Source organism: Aulonocara stuartgranti (genome assembly GCF_965226115.1).
Source record: "Aulonocara stuartgranti genome assembly, chromosome: 11".
In the NCBI taxonomy this organism is placed as follows: Eukaryota; Metazoa; Chordata; class Actinopteri; order Cichliformes; family Cichlidae; genus Aulonocara; species Aulonocara stuartgranti.
The window spans coordinates 12,848,932-12,872,736 of NC_138947.1; the positions used below are offsets into that span (position 1 = coordinate 12,848,932).

Below are 23,805 nucleotides of genomic sequence, written 5' to 3' on the forward strand. Positions count from 1 at the left end.
ACACCCAAGGATAAGCAGAAGAGCATGATTGATATGATGGAACTGAGAGTTTGTTACACTTAACTTTTGCAAAACACAAATAAAACTAAATTGAAACTAAGGATTTTCAGAAAATAAAAACTAGACTAAACTAGCAAAGAATTGGTAAAAACTAATTACAACTGGCAAAAAATTGAAAATCTGGAGTCGAAACTAAATAAAAAATAAAACCTAATGAAAATGGCGAAACGTTTAAAACCCTGGTGCAGAGATTGGCAAATCTGACCAGGAACGTTATAAAATGGATTGTCAGAACAGTCAGCGTTAAAGCCACATTTGACAGTCCATACTAGGATGGCATTGGACATCTTGGGGGTGGAAAGGGGTTGGTGTGACCAAGGTGTGGTTTGGCTTGTTGTATGTATATTTGAGATCATATGGCTCTGGATGGACCAGTTACCAGGGCATGGAAGGAGGACAGACTCATTAAAGGAGGAGAAGGCATTTCCTGGGATTGGAGATCCTCTGGGTGAGTGGTTGATTAAAAGCATGCATAAAATAGAAGTTATCTGTTGTTATTGATTGGTAATAGATTGATAATTGGCCACATTTACAGCTGTATTGACTTGTTGTGGACGTAGTCGACTTCAGGTTTAAACACTCTCATTAACAGGTTGAAAATAGTGACATTAAAGGAAGAGTATGCAGCGCCACCCTGTCAGACGCCAGTGATGGTGGAGCTCACTGATGAATCAGGTGAGCTGGATTCATGGCTGATTCAAAACTAAGATCCCCCTGCTGTGGTCAGTAAGGGGAGAAAAGGGGGAAATAAAATCAAGAATAAAAGAGGCATTTATAAACGTTTAGGTGTCAAGTGAAACGGGACAAAAGGGGGTGTTTTACTGTTATTTTAATGTCAGCATTATTATTGTATGAGAATCATGCAACAAGCATTGCATCGATGATCATTTATTGAAGTTTTTGACCTTATACTAACATCTGTGTTCCTGTGATTGTTATAACCTCTGATGAATCTTCTATTTACAGGTGTTAGGATAATGATATAATTTTTCATTGCAGGTGTAACCATGATCATTTTCATACATATTGCAACTTGTTGCTCATTGTAGAGTTGTGCTCAAGTTAATAAGGGTTAAAAGCTACAGTCAGCGCGAATGTCTGACTGATCTATTGAGGGGAAAGGCTTCGAGCATAGAAGGCCACACGCGCTTACATAACATTGATATCATGTTATTCTTTGTGATCTTTTCTTCAATTATGTCTTTAAGGTTAGTTTAAATAGTGGCAGTTAATTAAACGACATTTATTAAAATATTAAATACCTGAGTCAGAACGTTACACGCGGATCACCTTAAGAGTCTGGGAAACTTTGTAGCTGCCTAACTTTTTTTTTGAATGTTCTAGCTCCGTTGATTTGACACATTGGAATGTGTCAAAAAAGGGGGGGAAGGTTGAGCTTTAACATCAAACAAGGATTATTTGAACAATTTATAACTTCATTTGTGTCTTTAATAATTTAGGAATGGTAAAGCTTAAGCTAATAGCGGTCCGAGAAGACGGACCTTTTAGAGAATCAGTGAAAAAGCATAAACTATCACTTTCATGTTTAATCATTACTCATTGAAATGAACTGAATAGCGCTTAGAAGATTTGTTAATTTCTTTGTCTTTTGTTAAAAAGAGGGGTTTCAATAATTTTCAGACACACCTTGCAAATGTGCTTATAACGAGTTGGCACTCGGCCTTTTGAAGGTCAGAAGCTTCGTTCGGCGTGACTGTCCGGACTGATAAAGTGTAGGAAACGCCTTGAGTGCAGAGGGCTAAATGCAAACACGCTTACACACACATAAGATATGATTAGAATAAGTCCCTGGGACATTCTGAATGTTTTAGACCAATTTTGAATCACTAGAAGGTCAGTAGATAACAACATTAGATTATTAGGGTTAGGAAGAGAGGTGTTTTGGTTTTCTGTCTCTTACAGAGAAAGGAACAGACACCAGACGAGGCCACAGAGATACGAGGGTCCTTCGCAGCAGAGACAGATACAGTGACTGCCGAGACACCAACTGGGTCCAAGGGTCATGGCGTTTGGGCTCCAGCTAGTCACTTCAAAAGGATGAATCCCATAAATACAGCAATAACCATGAAGGGGTTGACGGAAATCCGGAAACACCAGACCAACGAGGTTCGAGAGGCTCTTGGGCAAAAGGGGGACGCCTTCCTGTTCTTTTCTGGAGGATACACGGGAGACACAGGACCCGAGGATACACAGATCGTTGTTTGAAATAGGGGCAGAATAATCCCCTGATCTGTGTCACGACTGAAGGGTTGTCTAACCCCTGAGGTTGACGTAAGAAGAACAGAGGATCACGCAACTGGACGACACTGGTAGCTGCAGCAATAAAATAAAGGTTAAGAGCTCTTCGGACAGAGGTTCTAGTCTACGTCTGAATGGTATAAGGGAACACCAAATAAAGCTGTGGGAGAACAGGGGAGTGTCATCTGGACCTGCTATCCTTGTAGTAATAGTTTGTCTTGCACCTGACTTGCGCAAACACAGAGGTCATCTTACATATGGTTTGCCCGTCAGGGGGACAAAGGACCTCAGGAGTGAGAAGAGATGAACCCGGCCACACTGGGCTACAGGGTGTTTGTGAGGTCATTATTCTAATGACCTCATCAGGGGGAATTGTTAGATTATAATATTATTTTATGCCATGTTATACCCCTAATTAAAGATTGTGAATTATTATGTAGTTTTAGTTTGCATTATTCTCCTGAATCAGAAGAAGCTGATAACTATTGCATTAGTTAAACTGATTTGCATTACATTAAACTGCTGACTTGTTGTGAATGAATGATATTGTTTTATGATGCATTATACTGCTGAGTTATAAGAAATCTAATTTGTCTGAGTAGAAGAGAACAGAGTGTGCTGGAGTTTTCTGCCCCATTTCAGCAGGAGCAGATAAACAGGGAGCCAAGGTCGTAGCTTAGGCGCTGTGTGAGAGAAAGCATGTGAATGTTTAGGCTTTGTATGATAAGGTGGAGGCACCAGAGGCTATAAAAGTTTGAGCAATGCTCCACCATTTTGAGATTTTGAGGCTGTCTGCATCAGTGTCCATCTCCCACGCGTGTGTTCATTAAAATCATCGTTTGACTCAACCCGGCCGGACCAGTGTTGTTATTGTGGTTTTTTCTCTTGTCTCCATCCCCAATATTTTGAACCTTAACAGTAGCTAGTTGCAAAAACACTTCAGTTGTTCCCATTTCTTTAGCTGAATTTCTTTTAAGAAAAGAAAAAGGCAAAGACTCAGTTTTGGCAGGCATAAAATAGTATCTTTGTACCAACAGGGTTAAGTGCGAAGAGATGTTAGCTGAAAACCGTAAATATTTTGTATGCAGTGTGTATGCAGGCCTAAAAACCATCTAGGTTAGATGAAAAGCATCTGAAAGTCATGTCCTGGGAGATGTATCTGGTCCTTTACTATTTATTGAAGTCTCATCAGAAATGGTTTCAGTGGAAGGGTGGCTGTTAAGAAGCAATTTACAAGGACGGGAAGGAAAGGCTGAGGTGTGCTGTATTACACAAGAACTGAAACAGGTCTGATGGAGTCATGAATCCAAATATGAAATCTTTGGTTCCAGTTGATGTCAGTATGCACGGATGAGGTCAGGGGAGCGGTGTATACGGTACTCGGTAAAACAAAGTGGAGGCTGTGTCATGGTTTTGGCTTCATTTCAGCCAGTGGCTGTTAGAATTACACAACGTCTGTTTTTACTGTATTCTTTCCATGTACATTTGCAGATGTTTCAATAGACTGTTGCACCCATTTCCCATTTTCCAAGAAAAATAAAAATAAACGAGGGATACCTGAAGACTTTTTCACAGTACTATATTTATTGTTTTCTCTTGACTTGATAGAAACATTCCGCCAGCAAGGCAAAGTCTAAATCAGGAGGACTCTGATTTCTGAGATGCTACAGTCTCGAGTCATTCAAGTGCTGTGCTGGAACATATGTACGGGGTATAGATGAGTTATTCAAGACAGGACAGGACAGGATACACACACATACATACCACAGAAAGGGTGAAAGTTACAGCCAGAGCTCCCACACCCACACATACCCACAAAAAAAATCATATCAAAATACAGTCAGAGCCTGTCATTTTGAAAATACTACAGTGTAAACTCTTTGCATTTAAATGATACATAACAGGAAATAAGTAACTTAGCTAATATTGTAGGTTTCAAAAGGTACAGGGAGGAAAAGTGAACTATAAAGTGTACTTCAGTTTGTCTCCTCAGTAATCCACTTCATTTACCTGATCATTAACACTTATGTGTAAATCACTCAAACACCATAAACACAAGACACAAACAGGCCATGAACATTTCCAACTTTTCAAAATGTGACACATTGAAATGTATTCACATGGTTATGTCAACCAGCATAACGAGAACAGTATTCCTTCAGAAGGTTTCTTTGATTTGTGTTATAATCACACACACAAAAAAATGTAGGCAACTGTGAGCATGTTTACGCAGCCAAAAAGCCACACGATTCTTTTGAAATGCAAAACAGTGACTATATAAAACCAAAACTGAAGCTTTTTATTCAACTACGGAAGAAAATTCACATTCTCTAATTTTGTTTTATATTCACATTGCTGGCGCTACATAAAAATTTAAGATAAAAAAAAATTAGGCATACAGTACATCTGAGTTATTTTCACAAGGTGACAGTCAGTTATCTGCATATACGCAAGTTATGAATCTTAGTTACACCTGCATGCAGCTTATGCTATCCAATTATTCTGGGAAAAAATTAGCCAAAAGTAAAGGGAGAGCAGATTTTTTTTTTTTGCGTTGCACACAGATTATTGAGGAGACCCTGTGAACAAAATTCTGCATAGTCTAAAACCACTTTGGCTACAGTGTCCTTAGTTGTAGCATTCCAAAGTAATTTTTTAATAAGAAAAAAAAAGAGCCAAAAGAGAAATGTGATCAATTCAGGCCAAGTGCAACTGTAAAAGAACATCAGATATTTATATTGATCACACTGAAGGGAAAACTAGAACTGTATTTAGCAGTCACAGTTCAGCCAGAGAGCATTTTCTGCCTGGGATCATTTCACAGACTCATCTCTGAGCTGTTTATTTACTTAGATTCGTTGCTCTTGTTTGGATGGTTACTCTCCGAGGTGGTGGCTCCTCAATGCTCCGGTTGGCCACGAGGTCCTGCAGCTGCAGGGCTCCGCCGCCGATGAAGCAAAATGCCGGACACACCGGAGCGGAGCAATCCACGTGTCCCTCCCATAGGATACGCAAAGAGTGGGCATCGTAGAAGGTGACTCGTCCTTTGTCGCAATCCAGACACACTCCTAGCCGAGGTGGCAAAGGAGCAGTGTGAGGGTGAGACATGCTACTGTGGCTGCTACTGTGGGAGTGCATTGCTCCATGGCTCTGGCTGTCACCCTGGCTCTGAGTTTGACTGTGTCCTTGAGGAAGCAGGATTTTGCCCATGCCCATAGTGAGGAAGCAGAATGGAGGGGAGTCCTGGCCATCTTCAGCCCCACTGTCATGGCCGCTGTCTGGGTCGCAGCTGGGAGGAAGAGGAGGTAAGAGCAAAACTTAGAGTAGACCTGATTCAGTTTCTTCTACTTAAAATGCTGTTTCCAGCAGTGGCCAACAGTAGTAATGTTATTCATGTGTTTACAAGCTATTATGTTGCCCCCAAGTGGTTAGAAATATATTTAATTTACTGGCATGGCTCCTATCCATCTGAATAAGAGGCATGTTACTGAATGGCAAATGAACTGGCTCTTATTTAGTGCTTTTAAAGTTACTTGAGTACATGTCTCATTCACCATTTCATAAAAACAGTCATTTCCATGTCTAAGTTATTTCAGTATGTTGCCCAAGGATACTGTAGCATGCACACTGAGCAGCCAGAGACTGAACCAACAAGTTTCTGATAATAGAAACTAATAGATGGCCGGCTCTACTACCTCAGCCACAACCAGCAAGCAGCTCAAAATATAGGTGACAGGACACTCCTATTTCTATCATGGATCTTAATGTCATGGTAATTTGAGGCTTTTAATGATTTTTCCAGCATTGAATAACTATACATACATGTACATACATGTTTAATGACTTCACATAACAAGAGTTGTGTGCATAAGTTTGAATGGGGAAGACCCAAACTGTCAAACTCAGATGAGAGGATATTGGTTAGCATGTTTGGGAACAACTCAGGAACCACAGAGGCTCGAGTCTGGTATGAACTGGAAACTGCTGGAACAGCAGCATCACTGTCCACGGCAAAAAAATAGTTTTACATCACCATGGAGGGTGCCAACTGAGAAAGACACCCCTGCTCCATAATCAACACCTTTAAACTCAATAGAAATTTGCAGCTGGCCACATTGACAAGCCTCCTGAGGAAAACTGTCAAGCATGGTGGCAGCATCATGCTCTGGGGCTTTTTTGCTAGCAGTGGTACTGGAATAATGCACAAAGTTAATGAGATAATGACGGACAGGGACTACCTCCAAATTCTTCAACTTCACCTCAAATCAACAGCTTTATGGTTTAAATTTGGACACAGCTTTGTGCTCCAACAGCAAAGTAATCCCAAACATACATCTAAACTGGTTGTGGAATTCAAAAAGCAGGCTAATATTAAGCTTTTAGAACGGCCTTCCCAAAGCCCTGACCTCAACACTATGCTTAAAAGCTGGGTACATGCCAGGAAACCAATCAGTTTAAATAAACTCAAACACAACCCTGACAAGGACAAGCAGAAGACGATGTATGTATGGATAGTTGAAAAGGGTAAGGTTTAGTTACCGAGGGCTGGCCATGTCCTGAGGGAGATGGAACCACTCTTGTAGCTTAGCCTCCTGCCCAACTCCTATCTGCAAATGAGAGGAGCAAAAAGAAAGAAGCTTTGGTCACATCCATTGTGAGTCTGCATGTAAAAGATTTTTTAAAAAGCTTCCTTCACAACATGATCGACAACACATTCTCTTACCTTTACCAGGTAGGAACTAGGCTCTACAGAGCATGCCCAGTAGTGTTTGCCTTGAGTGACAGCCAAGTCTGCCACCAGTAAGTCAGAGGTCAAGTGGCAAGATGTTAGTGTGCGATCGGCAGCCTGCAGAAGGGAGAGGCCTGGCACACTGCGGGCGTAGGTTTGGCCTTTACCCAGTGCCAACCGGTCTGCATGCAAGCCCCAGCGAGAGTCTAGAGAAAAACTCAAGACTGGTAGGAAGGATAAAGAAGGAGAGAGATGACAAGAAAGGAAAGGAATCAGAAAGAAGGAAAGGTTAGATCCTGCAGCTCAGGCATAGAAAATGAAAAAGGGGCTAAGAGGAGCATGAGACAAACACATAAAGAACAAATGAAAAGAAAACTTTGTTTTCAAGATGAATAGTAAGAAACGGCTTTACAACAAAAACATGAAAAACAATAAAGGTAAAGAGTAAAATTTGATTTGTACATATACCTTTTCAAATATGTTTATAATGACAAATACTTTTGAATTTAATATTATTTAGAATAATACCAAAAAGGAACAATGGACAAAATGTACGAACACAAATGATTTTGGAAAGTGCAGAAAAACAGACCTGTGGCATATAAGACAGAAGCAGATTTAGTATGACTGGGATGGCACTGGAATGCAGAGCAAATAAAGGAAGGCTTTTGCAGAAACTAAAACAATGGGAATGGAGGAAATCAAGGGATGGAGAGAAAAGAAACAAAGATTAGTCAATTGGCTGAAAATGAGTACTGGCAATATGAATACTGGGGGGAAAAAAACAGCTTTTGTTAATCTTAGAATTTAATTAAAAGAGTGGCGAGATGAAGACTTTTTGTACTGAAACAACTGTGTGTACACATCCTACCAGGTGCCGGTGGAGTGTGGAGGTAAACCTCTTCGCTGTACTCTCCAAAGCCAGCCTTGTTGCACCCTCTCACTCTCAGCACATACACGCTGTCCATCTGCAGTCGAGCGACCACAGCACTAGTACCCTTCACTTCATCGATGCGCAGCCAAGCTGTGGCCGAATTAGGGGATCTGATGCCACCCCACGTGGCCGCAGCTCCTCCTGCTCGCCTCTGGTATTCAACAGAAAAGTGCCATGCTGGAACTGAGTCCTGAGGGAGCCGCCAGCATAAAAAAAGCTGGTCGTAAGCTAACGTCTTCTGAGTGTCAATGACTGGAGCCAGTGGAGCTGTGGAGAAAAATTGCAACGATACGGAGATTAAACTATTCATTTTTAACTCTTTAACATACCATGTATTGCAGGAACAAAGAAGCTGACAACCCACCTTGTATAAAGTCCAAATTGTTTATGATCTTAATCTCTTTGGATGCATCCAGGTGAAAGTGTCTGAAGGAGGGCTCGGCAGCAAGAGAGAAACACTGGAGATTTTCTATAGCCTTCACCAGCCTGGAGAAATAAGATAATAAAAGGAATTTAAGAAAATTCAAATAAAGGTAACAAATCGAACTGAATGAAAACGGCTGAATCTCTTACCTGTTGTGTGTTATTCTCGCAGCCTGCACAAAGCAGGGTGCATCCGTCTCTTTCAGCAGCTCTTGAGTGTAGGCCATTAGACCGGCCTGCTCCAGCAGGCCTTGCTTCTCAAAGACCTGAGAGGACAGGGCCTCCTCCTTTCTGCTGCGGGATCCCTCCAAGGCCAAGGTCAAAGACCCCTGGCGCTCAGCTACAGCCACTCCCAGCTCATGGATACAGTGAGTCAAGTGCTGTAGAGCCACTGCACTGTTGGCCTGCAGAAAGAGAGAGGATGCAAAAACAGCTGGAAAAAATGAAGATTGGAGATACTGTTGCTATTCAGGGAAAAATCACGATGCTTTTAGAATGGCATTTACACATTGTGTTGCAATTGTAGTTAAAAGAAAGTGGTCAGTTAAACTGAAGTCCATTCATACTTTACTGAAGCATCACAGTTCCTCTAAATTCTGTGAAATAATTACATTTTTTTGCTGAGAAACTCAGGAGAAAGCTGCAGGTAAGATCTGGACAGTATTGATATCCCAATGACATATTTTCTGCTAAAAATGTAAAATGAACCCCCAAAATACTGCATTTGAAGCCCTAGCAAATACTGTTGCACCTGTACAAAGATCAAAAGCTACTTTAACAAAGCAGAGGAGAAGCACACCTCCATGTGTTTGATGGCAGCCTCCAGTTGAGTGATCTGACTCTGTATTGTCTCCTGGTTTGCCAAAATGAAGTTGACTTCCTTGGTAATCTTGTCCTGGAAAACCAAATAGAAAGCTAACACTGCTATGCTGCAATCACCAGGGCTGTAGCACAGTAAAAACATATTACCACCACCCTCAAAATCACCTTGAGTGCCTGGTAGGCTTGTGCTATAGGCAAAACCTTGTGCCCATGATGGATACGGCGTAGCTTACAAAGTGGACACAGCAGCCTCTGGCAGGTACGGCAGTACCACTGCAGTCTCTCCTGCTCATGCTCTGTGCATGTTAAAACCTATAACACAAAGGTGGGTTAATGTACTGGAAGAGATGCAACTTTGTATCATGTGCGGAGATAAAAACAGAGACCGACCTTTGGCCTAAAGTTGTTGGTAGGTAGAATGTGTTCATGCTGAGCTCGAGGCGTTCCCCACGGGTGGTAGAGCTTGAAACACTCGTTGCAAAAGTTGGACTTGCAGTCAGCGCAGCCCTTGGTAGCCTCCAGAGACTGGGGAGGCTTACAGAAACTGCACGTGATGGCTACGCTGCCCAGACTTACTGTGTGCCTGTACCTAAAGGACAGACATGTGTACATGGAGATAAGGGCAAGGCTGTGATAATTCTGCAGCGGCAAAGAAAGAAAGCAACAAAAAAAATAAATGGGAATAATGAGCTCATCTGACTGTGGCCTGCTTTTTTCAGTAGTTAAGAAGGCAACTCTTCAACTGCCTGACCTGGATACATCACCAGCAGCTGCCTTGTTATTGCATCCTGCACAGTAAAACATGCACCGTCACACTTTCCCGACCAATTGCAGTGATTCTAGGGGAGGAAGCAGCGGCACCCAACAAACTGCTGCATGTGAAAGTGTCTCTCCCTGTCTCACTGCTTCAGAAGCAGCTCCTCTCACTTTGATCTCCTTTGTTTGAGCTGATAAGGGGTGGGGGAATTAAAAAGCCAGAGGAGTGTTTCAGTCCAAATAAAAATTAACAGTTTAACCAATGCTGCACTGCATTTTTACAGCTGCCCCTGCACTTTGCTCTCAGCCTTGGATCAAGAGTAAAGGAAAAAGATCATTATTGCAACTCCTTCCAGCAAATGATTTCCTGTCTCATTTATAAAGCAGCACTGGCCTCACTCTTCATTCGCTGCCTTTACACATTGCCTGCATTGCTGGTTAGAGTGCTTTTCCAAAACTATTACAGCTCTTATAATGCGACATTCCCACTGGATAAAATAAAGCCAGGTGACATGCATGGGGGAGCTAAAAGGTGTCTGCTCTTTCTCTGCCTGACCTGAGGTTGTTATGCTACAGCACTTATATGATATTCATGGGGTTGGTGCATATACATACCTCTCCACAATGCGCTCCAGGGTGAGGTTGCGAAGGCAGTCTGTCAGGCCTTTCTCCCCGAGCTCTATATCCTGCTGACAGGAAGGACAGGGAAACAGCATGGGGGGATGGGTCTCCTTCCGCCGTCGCCCTGGGTATGTCCCACACACTGGGAGAGTGATGCAGGTGTGGGGATAAAAAGGAAAGAAACACAGACACAGAAGAATAAAAAGCAAGGTTTTTAGAGATAGTTTATGAGGAATTTAACAAAGGCGGACTAGTGAGAAAAGGAAGGAAGCAAAACTCTAATTTGCCTCCACATTTGTGCAGATCATCATGAAAAATAAACTTCTCGAGGAAAAACTATTTGCTTACATAGACACCTTGGCGACACACCTGCTCGGCAGATGCTTACTGCCTTTCGTGTCTCCTTGAGGTAAGGACTCTCGGACTCTATCTTCTTGCTCTACACACACTTAAATAAGTCATTAGATGAATCCATAAAGCTCTGGATGTGCGGCAGGATGCTGATGTGTCTGTTAAATCATCTATGACAGTCTGAGAGGACAGTGACATCATGCTACGTCAACATCATCCTTGTTCATTTGAATGCCAAACACACACACACAAACCATTTCCTTTACCTGTTCTAAGGACCCGCTCCAGGCGATCAGGCGTCCTGGGAGCAGGTCTGCGTGTCTGTCGTGGGGATCGGGTGTTGGGTGTGGAGGATGGTGAGTAAGGCTCTGGAGGGAGATCTGGAGGAGGATAGCCTCTTTGTACCAACACCTCAGCTGCACAAAGCAGACACACACTGTGCTGGCAGGGCAGGATGATGGGCTGCTTCACCATCTCATCACACACTGGGCAAAGCAGCTCCTGTTCCATGCTCTTCATGTTGGACTGGAGAGGAGGACGAAAGAGGCTGAAGACTAAATAACAGCTGAATCACTAGAATAAATAAGGAATCGGCTGCTCTATACATTCTGTGTCTTGTGATATAATGTATAGTCAATGTGTAGGAGGCTGGCATTGAATATACAGAGAGCAGAGAAGGCCAACGTGGATGAATAAATAGCTTTCCCCTGAATACTCATCTAGCTTTACCTGTACCCTGTAAAAAAACTTAGATGCACTTTACACAACTCAGAGAAGTACAAAGCAGTGAGATTTTTAAATCTGTAAAATGAAAATGCATTTTTCTGCTCATTCTGTCCACCAGCATCAGTTTTACTGGTTCTGGAGGCCCCTTTCTATTGCTGCAGCTACTTAAACGCAGCATCCCGTTTCTATGACAACGTGCATCTTCCCATCATGTGCATCACGAGTATTTTAACCTACTACTCGCCAACATATTTAATTGGTTTTAATGCTCAAACACTTATTTGATCTACTAGAACTTTTTGTTTACTTAATTAATGCATTTGTAGTCACAGTGGCCCCGTTTTACGTTTCCAGCCACAGTGCTAGAGCATTGCCATTTCTCGTTGATTCAAGATGCAAAAAAATACCTTCCAAAGGAAGAAATGCCACACATTCCTTCATCATCAGCGCACATATGTGCAATATGGAAAAGATCCACAGGTAAATGCACAGGTGGTAAACAGATCGCTTTTAAAAAGAGCACACATGGTTAAAAAATGGCTAATAAAATGAGCGTCACACTTACACTGATGCGAACCAGCGCGTCCATGATAGATGTAAAGGTTTGTAAGTCCGCTTCTGCCATACTCCTTCGATGCAAATGACTCTGCGATACAATAACGGATCGCCTTTTTTTTCGTCTGGAGAAAGGCTGAGCAGGGTTACCGTACCGAGGTATGGCAAGCCCGGGCCTCGACCAGATGTAGCCGTGCTAGAGGTGTGTTTTTTCACACACGCCGATTCAGTGCCGTCTGTCTCAAAGCAACGAGTCCACTCCACGTAGCAATCAGATGGGAGGAGGGGGGGGATTTGTACTGGTTTAGGCTACAGCTGCCACAGTCGCATTGCTCAAAGACCGATTAATACAATTAGAATGGAACTTGGCACTATTATATTCGAGCTAGATTTATTTTATTTTAATGTATGACAAACCTTCAAATAAAAATGTCCGATTACATATTAACATTTATACAATTACAGCATTTTATAGGGTTTTTCACGCATGGCATTCTGGATGTGTGTCTAAAACAGCTTAAAACAATTTGCAGTTCAGTTTTTCGAAATAAACCTCCAGCTCCTTGAACGTGCAGCTCCTCCGTAGTATTTATATGTTGATACATATGCTGGTGGCAGTTTTTCGTTTTGCCATTAGATGGCAATGTTTTGTTTTTTCAAGCACACACACACATACACGAGTTCTTAAATTGTTGTTCCATGTCCGGAACCTTTGTATGTTGCTTTTTCATGCGGTGGGTCAGTAATACTGGATGCACCCGTTCGCTGGTTGTTGTAGCAACCAGAGCATCCGCCTTTCGTGTAATAATCACAGCAAGGGGAAATCGGATGAATTAGTTCGTATTTTATATGGAATACGAGTTAAATGAGTGACATGGGCGAATGTGTTTATGCTGCAGTTATCTTATTTGTACTTTTTGCTATCTTATAGTAGCTACTAGGCGCATTTGAATTGCCGAAAAGCTGCATTTCCCGTCCAGCACTAATACCGTAGTTTTTCTGAATTGTTGTCTAGCTACACTTTATTCAAGCATGTCGTCGGTCAGTAGCCTTGTCCCCGCACGATTTCTCACCATCATAGCTCACCTCGTCATCGTGATCACAATCTTTTGGTCGAGGGTAAGTAAGCAAGCATGGCAAACATTTTTTTGTATTCTGTGATAACTTGTTGTAAATATCCATGAACACAATAAAGGGTGACGATAATCTGCAGATACTGGCACTGAAGCTCGACAGGAAAATTAAAAAACAAACAACAACAACAAAAACTAAAATAAATTTTAAAATGTCAACATGTGAGAGACCTCAGAGTTTACCACTTAAAAAGAAGAAGACATAATTCATTTCTCCCAATGCGCTAAAGAAGAAAGAAATTGCCAAGGTAGAAAGTAATTCAAATTCAGATTCAAATCTGGACTTACAAGATGTACGAAACAAAAAGAAAAATAAATGAATATGAATAATCTTTGTCAGGTGATGAAGTCAGGAAAAATAAATAAATAAAATAGAAATAAATAAATAAAAAACAAGAACTGGAGCAGCTGCATGGCATCAGGAAGCCAAAGATTTTGATGTCCACCAGAAACAATATGATAGAGTCCAAAAGAGAAACTGTGGTACTTATAACTCAAGGACTAGCATGAGGGTGATGTAGGAAATGTATGAGGACAGTGAGACATGAGGTGTGTGTGGTAGGTGTGACAGGTTGAAGGTGAGGGTGTGATTACATTAGAGGTCTGCTCTGAGCCCCTTCTTGTATCCAGTGGTGATAAACAGGCTGGCCGATGAGATCAGGTATGAGTCTTCGTGGATTATGATGTATGCAGACAACATTGTGATATGTAGTTAGAGTAAGGATCAGGTGGAGAAGTGGAGCTATGATCCAGGGAGAAGAGGAACACACGTGTGTGAATAAGAGGTGGGCAGATGTAACAGTGATGCTGCAAGGGTGTAGCAGTCGAGGTGGATAAATTTAAATACCTGGGTTTAGGAATGAGTAGATGAGAGACGACTCAGGATTAGAGGTTTGGAGATAAAGTCAGAGAAGCGAGGCTGACAGGGTTTGGACATGTGCAGAGAAGAAATAGTGGATAAATTGGACAAAGGATGTTGAAAATGGAGCGAGTCAGGAGGAAGTTGTCCATCACAACAGAAGCATTGGAGTTGACACTGCTTCTTTTTCCTCATGTCTTAAGAAGTAATTACACCAATTTGTAACTTTTACTTTACAGGAAAATAATGTGAAAGCTTGTTTGCCTTTGGATTTCACACAGGAGCAGTATGACACTGAGGACAGACAGTAAGTAAATATTTTAAACACATTTGACACATTTGTGTACACATCTTCCAATCTATTATATGTATTCTCTTTTTCAGGTTGGTGGTGGCATTATCAGTGACTCTCGGTCTGTTTGCTATAGAGCTGGCTGGTTTCTTTTCAGGAGTGTCCATGTTCAACTGTAGCCAAAGCCTCCTTTGTATCCTTTTCACTCACATTTTACACTCTTATTTATCGTTTGTGTTTTGATTCCAAATGGTTACATTTATTACTTATTATGCATATATATATTCCACATCCTCTGTTAGGACTATTTGTGACTGGCTGTCCAAAAACATGCAAATACACCAAATAAATATAAAGCTTGCAGTTGTAACTGAGATGATATGTAACGCCAAGGCAAACAGATAGATGTATGGTAGTAACTGAGTAACAACTGCAATGATGTTAGTGTAAGAAAAGCAATAATTTCAAAAGTGCTTGTGATCAGTTACACTTCCATGACTATCTTTTACCTGGTATAGCAACAGGAGTCCATGCCAGTGCCTCAGTGGCTCTGCTTTTCTTTCTATTTGAGCAGTGGGAGTGTCACATCTACTGGTGGATCCTCGCCATCTGCAGGTTGGTGTATAAGCTTGCTCAATGTTGTTGTATTTTTCCAAAGTTCTTTTCCCTGACTCACGTTTCAACCAGCACTGGCTGCCCACTGCAGCGGATCAGTGTCTTTGTCTTTTTTTGTGTTTGAAAAGTGGGAATGCTGGACTTACTGGGTTATTTTTGCCACCTGCAGGTTGGTTTGTATGCATGTTGATGTGAATATTAGTATTTATGTCTCTAGTTCAAAGTGACATAGCCTCTTTTAAGCATTAGAAGCAGAAGTATAACCTACATTGGTGTCTCTCTGGCTCTTCCTTTAGTGTTCTACCGGCTTTAGTGGAGATTCTTCTGTTCATAGCCGTTTTTGGACTGAAGAAGAAGCCTTTATGAAGGAAAGTCCGGATGTACGATGGTACAAACCGAGATTGGATGTAGACATCTGTCAGTTTGTTAGCAGATATACTGTAGCTACAGAAAAAGAGTGGATACCAGACATATATCAGTACAAAACACCAACAGTAAGGAATGCATAAAACACACTTTTAAAATGTTTTTTAATCTATTTTTATATCATTTGAATAAAGTTGATGCAGCATACGTTTTTACCTTATGTCTATTTTTTGTATGTTGGAACTGGAGTGTTTTGTTTATATAGTGTGTTTGTAGTGTCAGTTACTCTGTAAAAGTAAATAAAGCTTGTAATTATTTTGTTGCTTTGGTTGTGTGTGTGTTCAAATTATTTCTTGTTCTAGTGCATCTACTGCAAAGTGTTTCTTGGTAAATACATTTAAGTTGTAATTTCTGTTGAAATAAATTGAAATTGAGTTAAATTATTTAATGCTAGCATAATTACACACTTGTTCTGAACTGTACCATGAAGTTCTACTTTTAGAAGTCCACAAAACATATAAACATAATGTATATAACGTACGTGTGTGTGTTTGTGTGTATTTAGACGATAGAAATGTAATTGTAATGCAAACACATAATTGTGTTTTATAAATGTTTCGATTTGAACTTTAGTGGAATCAAACAACCATTATTTGGATTTTTATTCTTTTATTGCTTTTTTTTTCACCCGGAGAGCTCATGTGGCTCCTCCCACCGGTCCCACCTGACTTTAGAGCCGGGTAATCTGTTTTTTAGTTCCTAGAGCCGGGGCAGCTAGCTGGCTCGTCGAAGTTAAATTTAATTTACTGGTGCTTCGTCACGGAGACTATAATTAAGTATTACAGTATGGGTATGTATTGCATAATTATCAATAGACACATCGTCAGCACAGACATAATGTGCAGATATCCTCAGTCTCAGTGTGCAGTATGTCTTATAGTCCTGTGTAGCTAATGTTAAATGTAAACCACGCTAACACAGATTTCTTTCTTACAGTCTAGCAATGCCAGCATTACTGTAAAGTACCAGAAAAGTTTTTATGTGCTGAGCATTTAGGAAATTATATTAGAGGGGTGTTTTGGTGCAGATGTGAGTTGATTAGCACAGAGCTAACAGCTATACGTGGGAAACGTTATGCGTGAACACTGACGTGGCGTTAAGTTCCAAGGCGTATGACTGCCCAATTCAAACGAGATATGACATTTAAAACCATCGTTTACTTTCGGTTGCATTACAGTTCTATACTAGATAACTCTTTAGCCTCAGATAGCCTCAGGTTTTGTCCAGATGACAGTTTATCTCTGTTGTTTGTAGCGGTGAACACCGGAACCTCCCTGGTGCTATCCAGTCTGCTCTCTGTGCTGGTATTCGCGGGGATGCAGATGTTCAGTAAGCAGCTGGCATCCACCGAGTGGCTCACCATCCTGGGAGGTTTTCTGGGCTCAGTCCTCTTCATCTGCTCCCTGACTGTATCCTTTAAGTGACATGTAGAGTTGAATTGCTTTGCCAATGTTGTTAATCAGTAAACTGCACAGTTCTTTTGGAAATCGGTATTTATTGAACAACTTTCAGACTTTTATTATATATTCTCCATAAATGGTAAAAAATGGCCTGCATTTGTATAGCGCTTTTCTAGTCCATAGGACCCCAAAGCGCTTTACACTACATTCAGTCATTCACCCATTCACACACACATTCACACACTGGTGATGGCAGCTACATTGTAGCCACAGCTGCCCTGGGGCGCACTGACAGAGGCGAGGCTGCCGGACACAGGCGCCACCGGGCCCTCTGACCACCACCAGTAGGCAAACATGTATAAACATCTATAACATCTATAAAAATGTATAGATGTCACTGAGGAGAGTCGCACCTTAACTTTGGCTTCAGGCATTTAATAATCTGGAAAATTTGGTTTTCGGAAAGGGATTCCAGGCCAAGATATTCCCTGAGAGTAAGTGATGATGGCCCATGCAGTGGCCTTTTTCTTGTTCACATGGTGTTTAATATTTCTGCTGAGTTAACTGTTAGCTCAGCTTTACCTGAAACATCAGAATTGTTTATACCAAACTCTAGCCTAAATAATAGGTGGAAATCTTGGTTGAGGTAAAGGTCAGAGGTTAGAGAAGCCAGGTAACCCAGATCGCTGGTTTAAGTCCCTGTTCAGGTGAAGTGATCTCTAAGATGTTTGATTTTGTACACAAACCTTGCAAAAAATAATCAAGAAGCAAAAGCCTGACTAAATTAACAATAATAAAGCTAAATTGTTCCTCTCAATATATAGCCGCTGTATGCTGGTTTCTGCAGGCTGAAGACCAGCGGTCACTACAGGAATCAACATCTGCAAAGTAATTTAGTGTAACACAGTTTACATGCAGTTACAGTGGTTTGCTTCTGATTGCCACAGCAAAACCTGTTCAGGGTTTTTGTGCCTGTTAAAATGCTAATTATAAATACTGTTCCAATCAATGTCAGTAACACAGTTATTACAGTAAAAATAAGCTGAAACATTCACCGAAAATGCAACGTCTTCACTAAATGTCTCACTGTCGAGTTCATGTGCAAATATAAGAATCTCCTCAGAAGAAAATGTAAAGTGCTTATTTGATAAGGAGCATTTTTTTAATGTTGTTAGGTAGTCCTAAAATAAATTAAAACATTAAAAAAATCATTTTAATTATATTAAACATCTTGCTGATGTTAAATCTACCACGTCAGCTAAACCAGAACAACAAAACATTTGAGCTAATGGAGAGAATAAAAGTTAGATAAATGTTGACTCAGACAACGAATTTAGGGTGCTGCTGATGATGATGATGATGATGATGATGATTAGTAGTAGTAGCATTTATAAGCGGCAGCTGGTTTCTGTGTGTGCTTTAGTTAGCCAAGGTAAATAAAACACAGCACTGCTACTAGACTTGAGGTAAGCTCCTGCACTACCTCTGTGCAGGAGGGCTCTAGGCTTCCCACACACACACACACACACACACACACACACACACACACACACAAACACACAAACAAATCTTTTGACTGGTTAGGCAAGATGCTAGTTTCAATGAGCTGAGTCTACCCTCTGGTCCAGATTTGCGTATCATCATGACAGCCAATGCAAATTTAAAATAACATTCTAACATTATTACCTCGATGCACATCTGTAGGCTCATATTAATGCTCATCACTTATATGATTTACTGTGTCATCTTGCAGTTCTGTTGTGTCTGTGCCTTTCACTGTTTGCCTCTGGCCTGGTACACCGTGTCTGTGTCACTACTTGGTAAGTGACTCCTCTGCAGAACACGTTTACCCAAAGCATCTAGAAAGCACTTCTAAATGTATTTGATTATTAAAATACTTCTCTTTCTTTTTTCCTGTTCAGCCTCATCTTTTCCCTCTTTGCCCTGTACTACATCAACAAAGTGTCTGCTGCCCTCTACCAAGCAGCTGTTCCTGTAGTAACACCAGCCAAAGCTGGCAGCAAGAGCAAAAGGAAGAACTAAAGAGCCCACTGGATCACAGTTGTATCACACTTCGACCAGTCATTATTCCCCAGGTGCTGGTGGTCATTGCTACACAGCTGAATGCACAGTTTTGTCACAATGATCCTTTGTTATTAGGCTTTTTTTAGGTATATAAAATTTGGTTTGGGGTTATTATTTTAAGTCATCATTTCATTGAGTACAAGCCTGTAGTAGTTAATCTGGTCCTTTGTTTGTGTATTTTTTATTTTATTTTACAGTTCTCTTAAATTTGAATCACAAAGAAATGGTAGATATAAGGCCAAACGTGTTTTACGTTCCATCCCTTTCTAATCAGTGCTCTTTTTAAAAAGGTTGCAAAGAGATTCTTTCCTCCTGTGTATTCAGTTTTGTTTTTTCAAATCCATTTTTGTAATTAAACTTTCTGAAAGACTTTCAATGTGTTGTGCTTCCTTCTACCTTTGCTCAGTTTGTAATCTGCAGTCTAGCTGTGTGGGGATGTAATAAAATCATGCAGTGGCATATGTGTAAATATTCCTTGTGCAGCCATTCCCATAGTCAAGAGTGCTGCAGCCCACTTATTTTTCTGTTATATACTGAAATATGCATTTAAAGAGGACAGCAGTGGTGTAAAGGTTAGCAAAAGTACTGGTGGCTCTAGTGGTAACACAAGAGTTTAAAGTTTTATTAGTTTTCACTTTTCTCTCAGCTAAATTTGTGTCTGTGTTTCAATTAGTTGCCAGATTGGGTTTGATGATTTTGTTTGAGTTTTCCACTTTTAGGAAACATTTAGTTTTTATTAGCATCAGTAGGAAAGTTAATGGGTTTTTTTTATGTTTATATCGATGAGATATATGCTAAGAGAGTAATTTTACAAGTTCAGCACAGAGAATTTAAGGACAACACTTCTTCAAGGTATTTGATGCGGACACGGAGAGAGCCTTGACTGAATAAATCATGCATCAGTTTGTCTTCATGCTTCTTCGACCAATGTAGTAACAGTTTTCTTTCAGCTTTGCAAGTAAACAATATTGTTTAAGATTTCATTTTTCTGTTGATCATTTAAAAATTTTCATTCAGTTTTAAGTTTTACTTCAGTTTTCAGTTAACCATAACAGTCTTCAGGCCGTTCACTCATCTCCTTGGAGAATAGGAGAGAGTGAAATCACAGAGGAGCTGTTGAGCAAGTTTTAAAGGAACTGCCAAGTGACAGTGAAGGGTCAGTTTGAACAGGCTGCTCCTGCAGTGCTGCTGAAAGCGGTATCTGGGAATAAACTCGCAGTGGAGATTGTCCATTGTCCACAGCCTCACACTCCCTTCCCCCGGCTCGCCTTGTTTCGGGAGAGCATCCTGCTGCTGTCATGTATCCAGGTGTGCCGACTGTTACAGGTAAAGAAGACGGCCCAGTGCAGACTTGCTCAGTCTTAGCAGGTCCCATCATGCATGCGTTATTCTGCTTTGTGCCATCTTTTGTTTTACTTGCATGATGAAACACAAACAGTGTAGATTTTTGTGAGGTAGCATCGTCATGTCAATGCCTTCTACGTCTTGCAGTAACTGTGGGGAAAAGGGACAGTGTTCCTTTATTTGCTCTCCCTGCCTCTCTGTATCCCTCCTCCCTCCCATCACTTGGGTGTTGCCTAGATGACTATAAAGTGTTGAATAAACTTTCAGTCAGCCCACGTCTAACTCCACTTAAGCTCTGCCACAGTTTCTGCATCCTCGTGATCCGGTAAGGCTATTAAAACTTATTTAAAAAGTTAGAAAGTTGTTTGTTTGTTTTTTCCTTTTTCCATTGAATGTTACGTTGGGTGGGCTGAGGTGCTGTTGGTGCATTACGTAGGGTTTTCCTCCTTTGCTATGCCAGGAATGGGTGTCTCCAAAAACGTTAGGCCTATTTCTCTCTAGTCTATCTTTACTGTGTGTCTGCGGGCCTAGTTTTTTCTTTTTCTGAAACTGAAAAGTTTATAAAGAGAGGGGAGGTAGAACCCATATACGGATTTTGGGTTTGGGGCCAGAAGGTGATTTGTGCCAGAAGAATTTGCTTTGAGTGCCAGTAAAAACCAACACCCACATCCTCTTCAAACAATGTGCTGTAACCTAATGCTTGGCTGCATTTTTCACTCATTTTTCTCCAGTGTGAATGTAACAAGCCAACAGTAAAAGTAAAAAAAAAACCCTGTTATATTTATGTCCATTCCTGCCTTTTGTCCTTTCAGCACTCATTTCTGCAACCATGACTGACTTGGAGAAATCCATGGATTCCATGATAACCGTGTTCAACAAGTATGCCCATGATGGCAAACACGGAAAGGCCTTAACCAAGAAAGAACTAAGAAAACTAATTGAGGCTGAGCTTCCCAACTTTCTGAAAGTAAGGATCTTTCTTGCTATCATACCTGATCTCTATCCTCAGTGTGAATCATTGTCCATATTTAAGTTAAAAATGTTATTGCTCATGCGCTTTGCACCCTGAACTCGTCTCTTGTTACATCTGTTTCAGACCCAGAAGAATGCCAACTCCGTGGACCATATCATGAAGGATCTGGACCAGAACAAAGATGATGTCTTGGACTTTGAAGAATTTATGCCATTCATCGCCGGCCTCACAATGGCCTGTGAAAAATATTGCTCCATGTCTGCTAAAAAGAAGTGAAAGAACTGATGTGCAAATACACTGTAAGAGAAAATAATGCTTGTCTTTTTTTTCTTTCTTTTTTTGTAACAGATAAAGTTGATTGTGTTGCACAACTGTGTGCCGGATTTACAAGTAAAAACTGCTTTTGACAAAATTTCCCCGACTGTGTGTCTGGCTACTTTGTTGTAAATTTTATTCAAAAACATTGGGTATGCTAGAGTTTTAGTTACTATCTGATAGCTGACTTCTGCAACACATTTAAAACTAGAAGCTGGATTTGAAAGTAGTGAGAGTATTCATGAATTAATATCTAATGTGCATCATTTCACTTCTCATCGAAAGTTCAACTGAGGCAGCAGTTTCTACACAGCGTGAGGGGGTAACTGCTTCGATACGGGAACGTGTCAGGATCAGATGTTTGTGCTAAAAAGCCTGAAGTGTGGTGCAGCACACATGCCTGTGAGGCGTGAGCTCATGATTTATTTAGGGTGGGTCAAATAAGTAACATTTTTGGAGATGGTGGAGTTTCGCTCACAGAACTCCTCCAGATGAGATACAAACTGCACTTTTTGAACTTGGTGCAGATCCATCTGGTAAACATTAACTACTTGGCTCATTACAAGTTTGGAATTCCACCTTTAAACTGACTGAACTCCAGTTCAGTAAAAATACAAATATATTGTGCACACAGGCATACACACTAAGTGAACGTTAACATGCTCATTACACTGTGAAGGATCTCTCTTACTGCAAACATATCAGACCACCCTTGGCCTTTGCAGTGTTTTCAGTCTGCCAACTACACACACATCAATATGTTCTGTGTGCTTCACAGTGTAATACAGTAATGCCCTTTTGAGAGTTCATTTTAAAATTATTTTATTTGTTTTGAAGTCCTTAAACAGTCTCGCCCTGCCCTATCTCTCTGGGCTGCTGCACTCGGACTCCCCTTCCCGCTTGTTCACTTGAGCTTACCAGCTGCTCCTGGATGTGCCGAGGACACAGAAAAGGCTGTACATCACTAAATCAACTCTTAAGATCCACCTTTTCTGCTCAGCTTGTGACCCAGGTTGACTTTATTATTCTAATCTTATTCTTATCTTATTGTTTTTACTCAGATTTGCCTTTCTGTTATGCATATTTATTCATGCTTTTAATTTGCTTGTATTTTATTTAATATATATTTAATACTCAAGTTGACTTGATACTGACTGTATGACATGGCCAGCCAACTTTGCTGAAGCCAGCATGTAGTGCATGCAGCACAGAGGTGCAGATTCCCCAAGGACACACAGAGTTCAATTTTTAAGGCACAGGGTTACAGAGTTAAGGTGCACAACAGTTGTTTTTCCCCACACAGGTCAATGTAGCATAAGTGAACTTTAAATAATCTTGAGGAGATTGAGGTAAATAAAGTTAACTGAGAAATGTTAACTCCAGTGTATAACTCAGATTTATGCTCGTTCTTTTTTTCAGAAATCATTTGCACATCTTCTTTTTTGTTTGTTTGTTTGTTTGTTTGTTTTTTGCAAGGGGTTCTTCTTCTATTCTTGAACTTAAAAAAAAAGACAGATCATGATTTTATATTAAATGAAGCCACCAAGGAATATAAAAAGAAGTCCAACTCTGGATTGTAAGGTGGCGAAAGATTTACCCTCAGGCCCCCCCTCGATTCATAGATGGTCTTTCCCTTTTCACATATCATTATGCAAACGTACTGTTTATAAGATTGGGGAAACCTGCAGTCAAGTTTCGCCACTCTTATAAACAACAGTCAGCCTTCGACTGAAGAAGTCACTTGGATGATTGACGAAATGTTTCTCCCTCTGAAAACGCTGCGTCCATATGAACAGAATCAAACTTTGGGGATTTACTTACCTGGATTCTTCATGCATCAAGAAGAGGATGGATGGGTGAAAAGTTTGGAAATCTGTGAGTAAAAGTGAATTTTAAAAAAACACACACACTAAAATGGTCATGTGATTTGTTGTAATGCTATGATACAAGATGTAACTCTTTCTATATCAAGACATTTTTTGTAGCCACACAGTGTCGAGTCCATGCTTTACTGAACTGAAATGAGTCAGGTGACTGCTGCATCCTGTTTGATTTATTGCTTTTGAAATCTGACACATTTTGGGATAAATAAAAAATGAAACGCACTGGAATTGACTGGTGGAAAGT

The 23,805-nt window shown here is 40.7% G+C and overlaps 4 protein-coding genes across 5 annotated transcripts; 3 read left to right on the top strand and 1 right to left on the bottom strand.

Moving 5' to 3' along the window:
* Positions 1 to 3,891: 3,891 nt before the first annotated feature.
* On the bottom strand, positions 3,892 to 12,909 carry trim46a (tripartite motif containing 46a). Its single transcript, XM_082550521.1, has 12 exons — positions 12,247 to 12,909; positions 11,222 to 11,480; positions 10,599 to 10,746; positions 9,618 to 9,816; positions 9,393 to 9,539; positions 9,205 to 9,300; positions 8,556 to 8,809; positions 8,347 to 8,468; positions 7,920 to 8,249; positions 7,043 to 7,272; positions 6,859 to 6,926; positions 3,892 to 5,608 (listed from the first exon to the last, which is right to left on the bottom strand). Exons 1-12 carry the CDS (start codon positions 12,304 to 12,306, stop codon positions 5,161 to 5,163), a joined length of 2,361 nt encoding a protein of 786 aa, XP_082406647.1. The 5' UTR covers positions 12,307 to 12,909; the 3' UTR covers positions 3,892 to 5,160.
* Positions 12,910 to 12,976: 67 nt separating this feature from the next.
* tmem107l (transmembrane protein 107 like) lies at positions 12,977 to 15,824 on the top strand. Of its 2 annotated transcripts, none has more exons than XM_082552707.1 (5): positions 12,977 to 13,355; positions 14,468 to 14,535; positions 14,613 to 14,713; positions 15,039 to 15,135; positions 15,432 to 15,824. In XM_082552707.1, the coding sequence occupies exons 1-5, from the start codon at positions 13,269 to 13,271 to the stop codon at positions 15,499 to 15,501; spliced, it is 423 nt and encodes a 140-aa protein (XP_082408833.1). In that variant the 5' UTR covers positions 12,977 to 13,268; the 3' UTR covers positions 15,502 to 15,824. The 2 variants fall into 2 exon arrangements, with proteins under 2 accessions (XP_082408833.1, XP_082408834.1); XM_082552708.1 differs by lacking the exon at positions 15,039 to 15,135 and adding an exon at positions 15,208 to 15,304.
* A 396-nt stretch (positions 15,825 to 16,220) lies between these two features.
* krtcap2 (keratinocyte associated protein 2) lies at positions 16,221 to 19,422 on the top strand. The gene is made up of 5 exons (XM_082550769.1): positions 16,221 to 16,351; positions 16,816 to 16,970; positions 17,392 to 17,455; positions 18,715 to 18,781; positions 18,884 to 19,422. The coding sequence occupies exons 1-5, from the start codon at positions 16,348 to 16,350 to the stop codon at positions 19,002 to 19,004; spliced, it is 411 nt and encodes a 136-aa protein (XP_082406895.1). The 5' UTR covers positions 16,221 to 16,347; the 3' UTR covers positions 19,005 to 19,422.
* A 1,165-nt stretch (positions 19,423 to 20,587) lies between these two features.
* s100a10b (S100 calcium binding protein A10b) lies at positions 20,588 to 21,775 on the top strand. The gene is made up of 3 exons (XM_082552955.1): positions 20,588 to 20,715; positions 21,203 to 21,357; positions 21,487 to 21,775. The coding sequence occupies exons 2-3, from the start codon at positions 21,220 to 21,222 to the stop codon at positions 21,637 to 21,639; spliced, it is 291 nt and encodes a 96-aa protein (XP_082409081.1). The 5' UTR covers positions 20,588 to 20,715; positions 21,203 to 21,219; the 3' UTR covers positions 21,640 to 21,775.
* Positions 21,776 to 23,805: the final 2,030 nt, after the last annotated feature.

Excerpts from the sequence above, each read along its gene's own strand:
- tmem107l (XM_082552707.1), top strand. The coding sequence starts at position 13,269 with ATGTCGTCGGTCAGTAGCCTTGTCCCCGCACGATTTCTCACCATCATA. Across the intron at positions 13,356-14,467 it reads TCACAATCTTTTGGTCGAGG|GAAAATAATGTGAAAGCTTG; the intron begins GTAAGTAAGCAA and ends TTTACTTTACAG. Across the intron at positions 14,536-14,612 it reads TATGACACTGAGGACAGACA|GTTGGTGGTGGCATTATCAG; the intron begins GTAAGTAAATAT and ends TCTCTTTTTCAG.
- trim46a (XM_082550521.1), bottom strand. The coding sequence starts at position 12,306 with ATGGCAGAAGCGGACTTACAAACCTTTACATCTATCATGGACGCGCTG. Across the intron at positions 9,817-10,598 it reads CTGGAGCGCATTGTGGAGAG|GTACAGGCACACAGTAAGTC; the intron begins GTATGTATATGC and ends TCTGTCCTTTAG. Across the intron at positions 8,250-8,346 it reads CAATTTGGACTTTATACAAG|CTCCACTGGCTCCAGTCATT; the intron begins GTGGGTTGTCAG and ends TTTTCTCCACAG.
- krtcap2 (XM_082550769.1), top strand. Across the intron at positions 16,971-17,391 it reads TCTTCATCTGCTCCCTGACT|GCATTTAATAATCTGGAAAA; the intron begins GTATCCTTTAAG and ends CTTTGGCTTCAG. Across the intron at positions 17,456-18,714 it reads GGCCAAGATATTCCCTGAGA|TTCTGTTGTGTCTGTGCCTT; the intron begins GTAAGTGATGAT and ends GTCATCTTGCAG.
- s100a10b (XM_082552955.1), top strand. The coding sequence starts at position 21,220 with ATGACTGACTTGGAGAAATCCATGGATTCCATGATAACCGTGTTCAAC. Across the intron at positions 21,358-21,486 it reads AGCTTCCCAACTTTCTGAAA|ACCCAGAAGAATGCCAACTC; the intron begins GTAAGGATCTTT and ends CATCTGTTTCAG.